The sequence below is a fragment of the Nothobranchius furzeri genome, chromosome 11 (assembly GCF_043380555.1).
Source record: "Nothobranchius furzeri strain GRZ-AD chromosome 11, NfurGRZ-RIMD1, whole genome shotgun sequence".
Lineage (NCBI taxonomy): Eukaryota > Metazoa > Chordata > Actinopteri > Cyprinodontiformes > Nothobranchiidae > Nothobranchius > Nothobranchius furzeri.
In genome coordinates, this window is record NC_091751.1 from 27,636,149 (window position 1) to 27,651,605 (window position 15,457).

The following is a 15,457-nucleotide window of genomic DNA, read 5'->3' on the forward strand; positions in this document are numbered from 1 at the left end:
AATTCGTGTTTTATACATGACTAATGATTAATGGAAGTCAGACTGTTGATGTAAGAGTGTGGCGTCACCATTTAAGCCAAAATCAAAATGTTCTTTTGAGATTTCTTTTACATTTATAAGTTTGGGGCTGTTTGGGGTGTTGGAGCCCAGCATCATGACCACCCGAGCAGAGGAGTCCCCCTCCCTGCCACAAATCAAGCCACTGGGCCTTGAACCTGACCCCTCTGGACCATCCCAGGGCGGGCTTGTCACATTGCATTCCCTCTGGAGCATTGTTGCCTCAAAAGAGTTCATCAGCGCTTTGAGGGAGATAGATAGTGTGGCCGGTCCATCCAATAAACCTCCTCCATGCCCTCCCCGTTCCCTGCGGTGCTCCCGGTTTTGACACAGGAGACAAAACCCGCAGAAGGGTGGATAGAGGGGGGGCACCATGAATGGCAAAGCACCGAGGAGGCCGAGGGAGAGCAAAGAGGAGGCGGTGTGCCTTTGTAGTTGTGGAGGAATGCGGAAATGTCTCCGCTCCGTGTCAAACCCTCTGAAGGGGGTCAGGCCACATTCAGCCGGCGTGGGAAAGCCAGCCGGAGACGGAGCTCACACGGCCGAGCACGGCTGCAGTTGCATGGGCCCATCCGCGAACATGCGCGAGGAGAAAAAAACAGAAGAAAGGAGAAAACCCGAACAGGAGCGTGCTTTTCGGGGGGGGGGGGGGGGGGGCTGTATCACGCGTTAGCCAATGTCCTATATGACCCCCCCACCCACCCATCAATCCTACACACACCCCTTTCCCCTCCACTCTGCAACGAGAGTGTGTGCGCGCAAGTTTTCGCCCGGCCCTCCTCCTCCTCCCCCCGCAGTTTGAGAGCCACTGCTTGGGCTGGTGCAGTCTGTGGGATGGGGGGTTAGAGCCTGCAACGTCAACTACCTGTGTGGCCCCCGCACGGAGGACGGTGGACAGGGGATGCGTTTGGTGGAGGAGTTTTATCCGAAACTCGAATGCCTCCTCAGCATTTTATCGGGCATGCCGACGTCACGTTTCACAGCCAGCACAAAAGCAGGTAAAAGAGAAAAGAAAGGAAAAGTTAGGATATTTCTGCAGAACTTCACACCAGAAACAATCTGTCACGCTAAAAACGCGCATTTACAACCAATTAACCCTTTAAACAGCGGCACGGACAGTTCGTGGGTTTATTAGAATTAGGCCATTTTATTATAGCCCACGTACAAATAAATTGGAAAAAATTCGAGGAAGCCAGCCAGGCCAATAGAAAGACCTTTAAAACTCATGCGAGTGGCTGTTTTACACATTTATACCGGTCTGGAGCGTCAAAAGTCAGTGTTTGTGTGTTAACAGGACTAAAGCTGTAGGAAGTTGGAACAATGCAGCACGTGCTCACAGTTTGCGTCTGTTCAAACTGAAAGTTTGACAAACGGAAAGTTGCTTCGTTAGTTGATTAGTGTAGAAACTTAAATAATCCCATTTCCTGTGGGGGTTTGTTCCGTTTCTGCTCTTTTTGCAGGAGTTTTGTTATTTTTACGACAATAACGCGAACATTTCCTCAGCGAACCTAACGCGGTGCGTTACCGTTCCTTGTGCGCCACACAGTTTATTTACTGCTCAGCCGGGATAGAAACGAGTGTTTTTATGGCTGATTTGAAGTGTTTAATTATCATGTGCTTGTGGTAAGAGGACATCATTCTAATGCGCAACAGGAGGAGTGGAGCGGAGGTCTTTTTCTGATAATAGTCGGAATAAAACATGATGACAGTTCTGTTAAACTCTACGAAATGTTAAAACATGCAACCGTCTTCCATCTTTGTCCCCCTGTCACCCAGGCATTGCATGTGCCACCTTTATTCTGTGAACATGTCTTTGTGAGAGGCTGGCTCGTCTCCCTCGCCGGGATTCCCCGCAACATTTTCTACAAGAGACCAGGAGGAGGCAACAAGGACAACATGGACAAGGAAAGTATTGGTGCTCAATATGAGGCCGTGGCTGAGATTGGAGAAGGTGCTTATGGGAAAGTGTACAAAGCCAGGGACCTGAAGAACGGAGGACGCTTTGTAGCCCTGAAGAGAGTTCGCGTCCAGACGGAGGAAGAGGGGATGCCGCTGTCCACCATCCGGGAGGTGGCGGTACTGAGGCAGCTGGAGGCCTTCGAGCACCCCAATGTTGTGAGGTCAGTGGAGTGTCTGTTCAGAGCGTTTATAATGACCACTGTTGTTGATCAGCTTAGTTACAGGCCTGCACGTTTCTATGTAATCGAGCGGAAGTACAGTTCTTTAGTATCCTGTATGTCAGCGATAACCCAAGTATCACAACCAAGTGGATTTATTTCAGTAATGTCATTCAAAAAGTGAAACTTGTAGATTAGATTCATTCATGACACACAGGCTGATATATTCCAAATGTTTATTTCCATAATGTTGACGATTATAACCAATGACAACCAATGAAAATCCCAAATTCAGTATCTTAGAAAATTAGAATATCAATTAAGACGATTAAGACCAATGCAAAAAACGGAATTTTTTAAATGTTGGCCAACAAAAAAGTGTAAACATGAAACGTTTGAGCATAAACAGCAGTATTTAGTTGGGGTTCCGTTGGCCTGGATTACTGCAGCAATGGCATTGCTCAGGTGTTATGAGAGCCCATGCTGCTCTGATGGTGGTCCTGAATTGTTGGGACTGGTGTATACGGCTTGGGATTGTGTCGTCATCATCAACGCGGCCTCCGAGTCCTTACTTGTTGTTTGTTACTGTGTTGTTGTGTTGTGGGGTGCCCCAGGTGATTGCCAGGGGGGAAAAGGTGGAAAACGAGCTAACTTTTCACCGTTTTCCTGCTTGGAGGCATAACCGCGGAGAACAAGTATCTAGCATAACAGTCTCGTCGGCTCGCTTGGATAACAGCTGTTAGGCGGCCAAACATCACATTCCAGAGTATTGTCATTCTGCTAAGTTACAAATGGTTATAAGCAACATGCTCACACAACACACACACATGGATACACACAACCCGGTAGGGCAATGCAGTGGCGCAGACTCACAAAACTAATTTATTTCTTCTGTTGGAGGACAGTTTTGATTGTTTTACTAAAACAACAGCTAATTAAAAATGTACCTCTCATCCAGACATTTACATCCGCTCACACCACAAACAAGTTGGGTGAAAATTTCCAGTATGCGGAGCTGCGGTGACAAGTTGTCGATGGTGCGCCAGTCTTGGGTCTTTCATATGGATCCAAATAGTTTATAATGCTGATTTTGTCCACATACCGGTCCCCAATTTCTCTATTTAATGTATCCTCGTATATTCTGATGTTCTTTTTGGGATTTTAACATGTTTAACACATTTGTTCTCCCAAATCGGCTTCTTCTCTGCAACATACTGTTTGTTTTCATGGTTGGTTTACACTCGTAATAACATAAATATGTCTGCGCACATCCCAGAATGCAATGCATTATTACATGTGATCCCAGCCTTATTGCATCTTCCTTTTCACAAGGTTCAGGTCAGATGAGTTTGCTGGCTAATCAAGAACAGGGATCCCATGGTCCTTAAACAAGGTACTGGTAGCTATGGTACTGTGTGCAGGTGCCAAGTCCTGTTTGAAAATGAAATCTGCATCTCCATAAAGTTGGTCAGCAGGAAACACAATGGACAAACACCAGCAGACATGGCACCCCAAACCATCACTGACTGTGGAAACTTTACACTGGATCTTAAATAACATTGATTTTGAGCCTCTCCTCTCTTCCTCCAGACTCTGGGACCTTAATTTCTAAAGGGAATGCAAAATTGACTTTCATCAGCGAACATAACTTTGGACCACTCAGCAGCCGTCAAGTCCTTTTTGTCTTTAGCCTAGGCAAGACCCTTCTGACACGGTCTTTTGTTCCAGAGTGGCTTGACACAAGAAATGTGACAGCTGAAACATGTCTTGTATATGTCTGTGCGTGGTGGTTCTTGAAGCTCTGACTCTAGCTGCAGTCCACTCTTTGTGAACCTCCCCCACATTGTTGAATGGGTTTTGTTTCACCATCCTCTCCAGGGTGCGGTTATTCCTATCGTTGTACACTTTTTTTTCTACCACATCTTGTCCTTCCCTTCACCTCTCTATTAATCTGCTTGGACACAGAGCTCTGTGCCTCTTTAGCAATGACCTTTTGTGTCTTGCCCTCCTTGTGTAAGGTGTCAATGGCCGTCTTTTGGCAAACTGTCAAGTTGAAAGTCGTCCTCCATGAGTGTGTAGCCTACAGAACTAGACTGAGAGATCATTTAAAGGCTTTTGCAGGTGTTTTAAGGTAATTAGCAGATTAGTATGTGGCACCAGGGGTCTTCAGTACCGAATCTTTTCAAATATTCTAATATTTGGGGATACTGAATTTGGGATTTTCATTAGGTGTCAATTCTAATCATCAACTTGAAGAAATAAAAATTTGAAACATATCAGTCTGTGTGTAATGAATGAATCTAATAAACAAGTTTCAATTTTTGTATGAAATACCTGAAATCATCTTTGTCATCATATTGTAGTTTTATGACCAGCACTTAAATCACTTTTCAAATGAGGATTTAAGTTACACAAACCAACCTGGCTAGGGGTGGGAAGGGATACGTTTCTATCAATATCAATGTTTCTGTCTGTCAATTCAATTCTTTTGCAGTTCTTGAGTAGTTCAGTGGGTGGCAATAAATACTTGCACACGGTCTCCTGCCTTATAGCTGTCAGTTTATTGATTAAAATAAGCAATTATACCTGGAATCAGTTGGAAAGATGTTTCCAAATGTTTTCTTTTATGCTCATTATGAAGGTAGAGCCACCTTGTATGGTTTAGTGTTGCTGTAGCTTTTTCAAAATGGCTAAAATCTCACGACAGGTTAGACTTTAGTGGCTGGAGTCTGCTAGTGTGGAGGTGTGTATAAAAGGCAAAAGACGCTAACATGATAGGCAGTGTTAGCATCTTAGCTACCTGTGGTATTAACAGGAGAGGACGTACAAACATTGCTGCTGCTGCGTTGAAATTCACTGGTCCGGAGCTGGTGTAAACACCACCTTCACCCTAAGTTATCTCATATTTTTTGCACAAATGCCTTTGCATATTCCTAAAGTTTCCTCCCATTCGTGAAATATTCACTTTGCAAGTATTTTAAGTTGCACTGTTATCTTTTTTTGTAAAGTATAACTAAACCTTTGAGCATTTGTGCAGCTTAAACGCCATGTATCCTGCTGAGTAAATGCGTAAGTTACGCAACGTGCGTGGTAACGTCATTCAGGTCGACTGGAATTGATAAGGGAATTGTTTGCAAAAATGGCAAATAATTCCTAGGGATCGAAACAGTTGGAACTCAACAAGAACCAGTTTTTGAATCCCACTCCTAAACTTGGTCCTGATTGTCCATCTCATGCACATGCTCTCAGATCTGATTATCCAAAAGGCTGGCTTCATATCCAATACCCACACTCAGACTTGATCAATATCAAACCTGTAGAATCAATAAATTCCTTCAAGAACCTGTCAGAGAATACAGAATAGAACAGCATGCACTGTTTTAAATACATTCAAGATTGAACGAACCCGTTAAAAACCTTCCTGACATCATATTGTTAAGGTCAGAGGTCATGACTGAAGTTGAGGCCAAAAAATTGAATCGTGGGAGAATGCATAGTTCAAGACCTTTTCTGACCAAAAACAACACAGTGACCCAGCTCACAGTTACCAAAAAACATGTCGACAGGGACAGCAGTAGCTCAGGAGGTAGAGTGTGTTATCCGATAATCGGAAGGTTGCAGGTTTGATCCCGGCTCCGACCAAAGAATGTTGCAGTTGTGTCCTTGGGCAAGACACCTAATCTGCCTTGCCTGCTGGTGGTGGTCGGAGGGACCCGTGGCGCCAGTGTTCAGCAGACCTCGACTCTGTCAGTGTGTCCCAGGGCAGCTGTGGCTACATCATAGCTCATCCTCACCAGCGTGTGAATGGGTGATTGTGTTGTGAAGCGTCTTGGGGGGTCGTAGAACCCTAGAGGTTAGTTTATGCTTGACGCGTCCGCGAGGTCTGCACAGCTCCGCGCGGAAAAGTTGCGTCATTTTGCGTCATTTTAACAACCACGCCCCTCCACCACGCCTCCGCACGGCCCAGAATTTCCACAACGCGCACCTCGGAAAATTTCTAACCGGACGGACAGACGCAGAAAAACACGGCGGACCGGCAAGAACTAGTATGGCAGAGGTTCGTAAATACAGACATTTGTATGATTCGGCTCTCAGAGATCACCGTGATCAACATGTTGTGAATAATTCTTGGAGAGAAATAGCTCGCACTCTCGGAAAAGACGAGGACGCTGTTAAAAATGCTGGAATGCCATGTTTTAAACAGTAATTTCTACATTTACCATTTGATGATCTACAAGAGTAGAACTACAGCTCTGTACAGCATGGTTTGAGTCAGCCCATCTTTGTGTAGTTTTGTTTCTATGCCAGCTCCATGCCAGAAAGTGGGTGCGCCCCTGATAGGTGCTGGGGGGGGGGGGGGGGGGGGGGGGGGTAATGACAAAATAACATGAGGTGATCAGTAAACAGTGTAAGGTAACTGGTTTGCTCCACAGAAACTCAACTCAACTGAAAAACATTGCTTGTTGCTGGACATTCTGCTCAGTTTTATGGCTTTTTATCAGAACCAGGAAATGGCTGCAGGCAGTGAAACAGAAGGCAAAAAAACTCTGGAGCAACCAGTTACTCCGCCCCCTAGCTAATTAGCGGCCAGAATCACGATGCTGGCCCAACTCAGCCTTTCCAGGTATGTCAACGGAGCAGGGACTAAAAGTAGAGGAGAAAGTAGAGGGAAAATACAGAACCGTGCCCTTAGGAACAGTGGTAGAGCCGACCTGCATCGGTCCGAGTTAATCTGAACAGTGCTTCTGGAAACTACCTTAAAACATCCCCAACAGTCAGACATGGTGGTAGTAGTGTGATAGTCCGGGGCTGCTCCGCTGCTTTAGGACCTGGACCACCTGCTGAATTCTGCTCTAGCAAAACATCCTGAAGGAGGACCTCTGGCCAAGTGCACTTGGGCTGGGCAGTAGGACATGGTTAACTTTGAGTAACTTTAACAGGTGAAGGTCTGGGTGGGGGATTGGCCAAAATCCAGACGTAATTGTAAATGAGATGCTGAGCTTAAATTAGACATGAAAAAAAACTGAGTTTAGCTAAACTTGAACTCTGAAAAGAAGAGCTGATCAGAATTCTTCTACAGCAGCATCTAAAGAACGCTAATGCCATCTAAAGAAGGGGAAGACTTACTTTCTACACAAACCTTTTTTATTTCAGTAGTTTTGAGCATGACTTTTTCTGCCAGATCATATCAGTAGATGGATATCATTTTACATCTGAACTTTATTCATTTTTTTATTGACCTTTTTTTTTATCTTGGCCTATAATTGGAACCCCAGGTTTGTTGACGCTGATTTGAAATGTTTACCTGTCCTATACTGTTTTATCTGTTTAGAAGTTACCATAGGCTTAATCTTTTTACTTGTGCTTTGCATTTGTTATTTAAATTACCTTCATCTGTGTGATTAATAATTCTATGGTTCAGTGTGTTGCTGAACAAAACTAATGCATATATTGTAGCTAGTAAGCCCAAGGTCCTCTGGAAAGATTTTCAGTTTGGCACAAGTTTTTATGTAAATTTCACAAACTTTGATACATTATTTTGATTTGTGTCCAAGCTAGAGGCTGACCGATATGGTTTTTTTAAGGCAGATACCGATTTTTAAAGAATTTTGAAGCCTATATATATATATATATATATATATATATATATATATATATATATATATATATATATATATATATATATTACACATTTTAGCAGCACATTGATTGTGAAAGACAACTGAACACTCACTCAATATAAATGAAACAAGTCAATAAATCTCTTAATATTTATTGAACTTCAAATATAAAACAAACTAAACAATTTTTAAAAAGTGTGTTGGGGTCCCTTGGGTGCTTTCTTCAGTCTAGCTTTTCAAAAATTCAGCCGATGTAGAAAAAAATTGACTAATCGGCCGATATATTGGCTATTGGTTGGCCTCTAGCCTAGGCATGTGATTAGGTGAAATGATTATAGTTCAAACCCTTTATAGGGCATTCATGCATGGGACTCTGTGTATGGTTGGTTTTTGGTTGGGATTTCTTGGTTTTTGAGCTTAAAAGAGGCGTAATGTTTTAAAACAACTCAATATCAAATGAGATGCAGTTCTTTTGTTGAAATCTGGTCTGCAGTATTTGATCTTAGATCTGTTCGTCTTTCCTACAAATATCACCACCAGCTGCCACTGGTTGCCGCTCTGACTTTGTTGGGGTGTATTGTCTGTCTGTCCTAACTGCCTTCCACTGCTGGCTCTGCACACAAATGCTTTTTTGTCAGTTTAGCTTTTTCTCAGGGCAATAGTCAGAATCTGCGTCATGTGCTGGCACGGACCAAGGTCTGACCTTGTGCTTGTTTTATTATGGAATATGGAAAGCTTTGGGATTGAAAGGGATGTTCTAAGTGGATGTTTCAGAGGCATGGCATGTGCCCTCTTACATCTAACAATAAATCCTTAAGTAAATAATGGAAGTGAGCAGTGGTGGAGAGACAGTTCAGTGAGTTGTTGTGGGTTGGTTGAGTTTATTGTTTACACATATTTCTTGGCAGTTCTTTATTCAACACAGAGCTTTTAGATGGGGATTTAACATCCTCTGTGTTATAAGGAAATCTTCGAGGACTGGACTTCCCTCGGAGTATCAGGAGTTGTCATAGTGCCGGATGAGGAATGTTTATAGCCCTCAGCTCTTTGTGTCACAACGTGCCGGTGAGTGAGGCAGATTCAAGGATCCACATGCGGGTGAGGGAATTTGGCAGGCAGACAAACCAGAATGAGTTTAGAGTCTTTAATCTTGAACACACGCTGGACAATGAAACAATGAGCCAACAAGACAAAATGGACTAACAGGGTTTAAATACAGGAGGAGCTGGGACCTTGGGTGATTGGGAGACGAGAGGCAGGTGGGAGCAATTAACATGGACACAGGACTAAACAGAATGGGGAGACCGGACAGGGTGTGACAGAACCCCCCCCCCCCCCCTCAAAGGGCGGATTCCAGACGCCCCCAGGAACACAGAGCAGGGCGGGAGGAGGGGGAACCGGAGGGAGGGCCGAGAGGAACCGAGGGACTGATGGAGAGGAGGCAGGGACCAGTAGAGTCCGGGGGCCTGCACCTGGGGCAGAGGAGACGACGACGGGCTCCTGGGGGCCTGCGTCTGGGGAAGAGAAGGCGGCGACGATGGGCTTTTGAGGGCTTGCGTCTGTGGCAGAGGAGGAGGCGATGACGGGCTCTTGGGGGCCCGCGCCTGGTGAGGGCAGGACTGGAGGTGACCGGAGGCAGAGACGCCGGAGGACACGTCTTTGACTTCTGGACTGGAGGCGGCGGCGACGACGACAAACTCAGGGGCTGGAGGCAGCGGCGACCTCTGGAAATAAGGGAGCGTCGACGTATGGACACGAGGGAGCGTCGACGTATGGACACAAGGGAACGTCGACCTCTGGACACGAGGGAGCATCGACTTCTGGACACGAAGGAGCGTCGACCTCTGGACTGAAAAGAGCGTCGACCTCTGGACACGAAGGAGCGTCGACCTCTGGACTGGAAAGAGCATCGACCTCTGGACTGGAAAGAGCATCGACCTCTGGACTGGAAAGAGCGTCGACCTCTGGACTGGAAAGAGCGTCGACCTCTGAATTGGAGAGAGCGTCGACCTCTGGACTGGAGAGAGCGTCGACCTCTGGACTGGAGAGAGCGTCGACCTCTGGACTGGAAGGGGCGTCGACCTCTGGACTGGAAGGGGCGTCGACCTCCATCGACTTCTTGTCCGGAGGCGTCGACTTCTGGTCCGGGGGCGTCGATTTCTGGTCCGTCGACTTCTGGACCGTCGATTTCTGGACAGTCAACTTCTGGTCCAGGGGCGTCGACTTCTGGTCCGGGGGCGTCGACTTCTGGACCGCCGGCTTCTGGAGTGGAGAAGGAGTTGCTACAGACGGGACCGCTTGGACAGGCTGGACCGGATGCGGTGCGACCTTCGGGACCACCGCTAGAACTGCATGTGGTGCACCCACCGGGACCACAGCTGGAACAGGATGCAGTGCGACCTCCGGGACCACCGCTGGAACTGGATGCGGTGCGACCTCCTGGACCACCGCTGGGACGGAGCTGACTGAACTGGTGGTGCCGGAAACTGGGAGGGCAGGGAGGATAGATTGTCCAGCTGGAGCTCCTGGAGACTGAGGCTCTGATGGAGTTGGGCCAGCTCAGCTCGGAGACCGGCGAGCTCTGCTGGGTGGACTGCGGGTTTGATCCTTTGGCCAAGAGATGAGGGAGCTGCAGACTAGGACCGGAATCATCTCCTGGTAATTCGGGGAGGATAGGGTGTCCAGCTGGAACTCCTGGAGGCTGACGAGCTGACGGATCCGGCCAAGCTCCGCCTGGAGGCCGGCGAGCTCTGTCAGCTGGGCTGTAGGCATGGTCCCTCCGCCTGTAGATGACGGAGGTACTGATTGGACCGGAGATGGGACTGCTGGTCTGACTGGGGGCGGGTCCAAGCTGGCGCGCCGAGCCGGAGCTGCAGCGAGCTCGCGGCTCTGTCCTGGGACCAGGGGTGACAGTGGAGCCCGGCATCCTTCCCAACGCCGTGGGCCAGCTCCGGGGAGCACACAGCCAGTCTGGAGCCCACGTAGCAGGAGCGGTCTAGCTGCGTCTCCTGGTCCAACCTCACATCTAGCTGTGGGAGGGCGAAGGGGATCGTCGCAGCCGGGGTTCGGCGACGGCGTCTGCGACGAGGCCAGAGGAGGAGAAGCCGGCCGGTGATTTGCGGTTAAAAACTGGAGCAAACACTCCCAAGGAAGAACCTCCCCGCTGGATCCTTTACAGGGTTGGCTCATTCTGTCACAACGTGCTGGTGAGTGAGGCAGATACAAGGATCCACATGCGGGTGAGGGAAACAGGCAGGCAGACAAACCAGAATGAGTTTAGAGTCTTTAATCTTGAACATACGCTGGACAATGAAACAATGAGCCAACCAGACAAAATGGACTAACAGGGTTTAAATACAGGAGGAGCTGGGACCTTGGGTGATTGGGAGACGAGAGGCAGGTGGGAGCAATTAACATGGACACAGGACTAAACAGAATGGGGAGACGGGACAGGGTGTGACACTTTGAGTAGGACGTATTGGATAGCTTGTTTTCTACAGCTTTTCATCAAGGTCAGCCTTGGCAGGTCTACAGACATCATCTGAATTCTTGGCTTTAGTTGTCTGCCAAGTGACCATTAGGTGAAGTCTTGATTTTCCTACAGTTTCCATCACATTGTTTTTGCATGGTGATTGCAAAGGTTGAGTCAGCCAAATGGATAAAAAGCAACAAAAGGTAAAGATTCTGATAGGCTGCATTAACGCAGTGTCACATCTTGTTTTAACGATGGCATAGGAGCCAACCTCCAAACTGGACATGGTGGTGGTCGAAGGGATCATGTCACCATTGTTTGGCAGCCTAGCTTCTTTCAGTGTGTGTCAGGGCAGCTGTGGCTACATGTAGCTCATCACCACTAGTGTGTGAATGTGTGTCTGTGTGTGTGTGTGTGTGGGGGGGGGGGGGGGAATTAATGACCATGGGGGGTTGTAGAACAGTACAAGGAGCTATATCCATTTACCATTTGTTTCCTTTGTTGCAGGTTATTTGATGTTTGTACGGTTTCTCGGACAGACAGGGAAACCAAACTCACTCTGGTCTTTGAGCATGTGGATCAGGACCTGACCACCTACCTGGAGAAGGCTCCTGACCCCGGAGTACCACCGGAGACCATTAAGGTAAGCACCACCACCTTGTAGTGATTCAGGTAGGTGACTATTTCCTTAAGTCTTCATGAGTGGCATGTGCTTGCATGTGAAAACATTACTGAGGAATGCATGAATGATATTTCAAGACACATTTCAAAACATGTAGGAACCCAATTTAAAGGAATATTTAGTTTCTATAAAAGGTCTAAAAGCAGCTGTTGGCTTGTGCTCTGTGGTTGAACACAGCCATGTTTCTTTAGTTCTGGATGAGGCTTATGGGCCGGAGACTCACAAGACATGGAGTAGTTCCTTCAACGTCAGAGGTATGGGTGCATTCAGAAGGGCAGCACATGTGGCCGATGGGCTCCAAATTAAAGACTTCGCTATTTTTACTCTTCCCTTCAACTTTACAGTGTTTAAAGAAGTTGAAAGGAAAACCGTCTTCACTTTAGTGTAAAAGCACCAACCCTCCCCAGTTTGGTCCCAGCGGTGCATCATGCTCATCTTTCTGCTAATAGGAACGTATTTTAACTCATGTTCAGTTTTCCTTTCAAAAATATTCAAGGAGTTTCTGCCTACACTTTGCCGAAGTGGATGTGTTATTTTTAACGTTTTCTTTTATTAGAACCGTTCCGGGGCACAAAAAAATCCCCTTTTAGATATTTCTTTACAGAGTATCACCCTAAGGTTTGTTGGCGTATAATAAACAATATCGGAAAGGAAAATACCTAGGCTTGAATGGAGAGGGCCTGAGTAGTTTGAGATTACACATTTTGAATTACAGAGCTTCTAAAGCCACCGTTGGTTCCCCCTCGGGCCCAGGTAATGTTTTGTGTTTAGATGTAGGTGGATCACACCTGGGGTTTTAGCTGGAGTTGATACAAAGATGAGATGCTGGCCCTTGCCATGTCCTGACTGCGGTTTGATTCCCTGTGTCGGTAGTAATTCAATTCAAAGCTACACCTCTTGCCAGTACTATGTCTTAAACTTTTTTGGGAAAAATGTTGGGGGCTGCTTGTAGATCTGCTCCTTGACGTTTGATATTCTAATGATTAGAACGTCTAACAGAAGTCTTTATTTTTTATAAACTAGATTGGCTGGTGCCCCTCAGGCTACTTGGTACCATACGCAGTGTCTTGATGCTCTGGCTCAGTTAAAATAAATCAGTTTACTCTGCAGTTAAATGTTTCCACTCATTCATTTGGTGTTCCTGCAACAAACCAACACAGTTTTCATGCTAGAGTTTTAACTTAGAACCATCGTCTTTTGATTAACCCTTTGGTGCATAATGGTCACTACAGTGGACAGGTACTCAAAATTGTTATTTATTTATTTTTGCTATTAAGCACAGCTGTTGAAGACTATTGCATTTGAGTCCCTCCATTTGGACTTCAGTAAGTCAAGCCAACATATTTCATGCTCCGAATGCACGCGGTCCACTGAGGTGGACATGTAATAAATTATTTGTAAATTAACAAAATGTTACAAAAAATATTTGTTGAAATTTGTTTCCTTCACACCTAAAGATGAATAAAAAAATTGTTTAAAAAATCATGGTTGAAGATTTCATAATTCATGCATCAGAGGGTTAATGGAGGAAGTAATTTTGATCCAATCTTGAAAAGAAAGTTTTACATATTTTTTCATAATATTGCATGATCTTGTGCAATCTTTTAGCACTTAGATTGTGTTGTGAATGATTCTCTGCAACATTTGCATCAAAGTTTAGCTGGAAAACATTGAGCTTTAACCCAGCGTGTGCATGCTTTTGTCAGGTATCTATGTTAGCCACCTTAAGGTGGGTCGACTTTAAAAGCTGTAGGTGTTTCATTGAAACCCTTTTTTTGCCTTTCAGAGGCAGGCACCAATCACAAATCATCAATTGAGACAGAAACGCCCTGCGAAAGTGTGAGGTGTAATTATTGAACATCGAACCAACAGAGCAGTGAACTCCTAAAATATGTTAGGACATCCCTCAGTCTAATTCCTGTGGCACAGACGAGCTGCATTATGTGGACTTTACTTATAGAGTTGTATGTTTTTGAAATTTGCACATATGCTCTGGTCTGCTGCCCTCTCACACCCCCACAACTCCATCTTTGGAAGAGTTAAAGAAACGTTTGTATCCTGTTCAGTAGTCACACACGCTTTAAAGCACGCTGACCTATTAAAATACCCCTCGCCTTATGCTTTCGCCTAACATCCATTTAGCTGGACTCTCCAGAAGACAAAAGGACAAGGATTGACAACACATCAGAATCACCACCCTGTTATTTCTAGGACAGTGGACACTGCACAGTGACCTGAAAGTGACCCCATCCCCCACATATGACAACATGTTTTAGTGCATCTCATTATGTTCATATCAAAGGTTCAGCTGTGGAGATTCAAACGTGTTCCCCCTCAACTAGAAAGAAACATTTACGATCAGCTGCAAGCCCATCATTAAAAAGAGCAGCCAAACTTTAGCCTGAAACTGTCCATTCTCAGCTAGACACCCCACACTGGCCCAGCCTGTCCACTTCAGCCTCCCATCCTCCACCACCCACTCAGACTCCAGACCCACCACATGGTCATTGATAAAAGGGGCCCTCCTCTAGGAATCAAATGAGCTGGAAGGACATCAAGCAGCTCGGCTGCCCCAGCTTTGGTGCTCCTCAGCTGGGCCGGCGTTGGGTCTCGCCCACCCTCCTCCGCCACCACCATCCAAGCTCCCACTACTGCATTCTGTGGGCCCATGAAGGGGGAGATTAATGAAGCACGGGGAGGGAATTACATTAACGCTAACCGACAGATGTCCTATATTGTGCCTAACTACAATAAACAATATGGCTGCTTTTGTACATTTGCATCAGAAAAGAAGGTGAACCCAGAAAGCCATGTTTTGGCTGCTTTTTGAGGTTCGCTATCTACTTTCTTCACAATCTTTTCTCCCTTTTTTTTTCTTTTCATGGTCAGATGTTCCCTTTTTATTAAAAAAAAATTTCTTGTCAAGTTGTTGGCAGCGCATTAGAACTTGTTCCAACAAAATTCGTTGTTCTTGTTCGGCCATGAGGTAAATTACGCGAGCACGAGCTTTCCTGCTTATAAAAATAAGGTTGCCACCAACGATCAGTTTAGTAGTCGACTAATTGCCACATTTTGGGCGATTAGTCGACTAATCGTGTCATGCATGAATTCTGGGGTGAACTGCTTGGTCGTTTCTTTGAAACCTTGGTCGCCGACCAACATGTTCAAAATGGCCTCGGTCAGGACGTTTGCTTGTCGAAGTGCATACGGTTGGCTTTGATGCAAAGTCACCCAATAAAGAGAGCTCTGTAATGTAGCGGGACGCAATAAATCATTAGCATTTGTAACGTTGGAGCAAAGCGTGACAAATGTGTGCTAAAGGTAATTAAATCTGCAATGTCTTCTATTCTAAAGATGAGTATTAAATAGCTGCATCATGTGATCATTGTCACATCTGGGTAGTCGGGTTCCCTCTAAAGTCTGGTTGTACTGAAGGTGGAGGATGTGTTAATTTGACTTGCTGCTAGTCTTTCTGCACACTTTGACTTTTGTCTTGTGCTTTCATCAC

General features: G+C 45.9%; 1 protein-coding gene across 1 annotated transcript in view; it reads left to right on the forward strand.

The window, feature by feature from the left end:
* Positions 1 to 790: 790 nt before the first annotated feature.
* cdk6 (cyclin dependent kinase 6) overlaps positions 791 to 15,457 on the forward strand; it is a 56,210-nt gene continuing 41,543 nt past the window's right edge. The window contains exons 1-3 of the mRNA XM_015955856.3: positions 791 to 1,055; positions 1,834 to 2,177; positions 11,775 to 11,910. Of these exons, the coding sequence (XP_015811342.1) occupies positions 1,954 to 2,177; positions 11,775 to 11,910 (360 nt within the window). The 5' untranslated portion in view covers positions 791 to 1,055; positions 1,834 to 1,953. The remainder of the gene's footprint in view (positions 1,056 to 1,833; positions 2,178 to 11,774; positions 11,911 to 15,457) is intronic.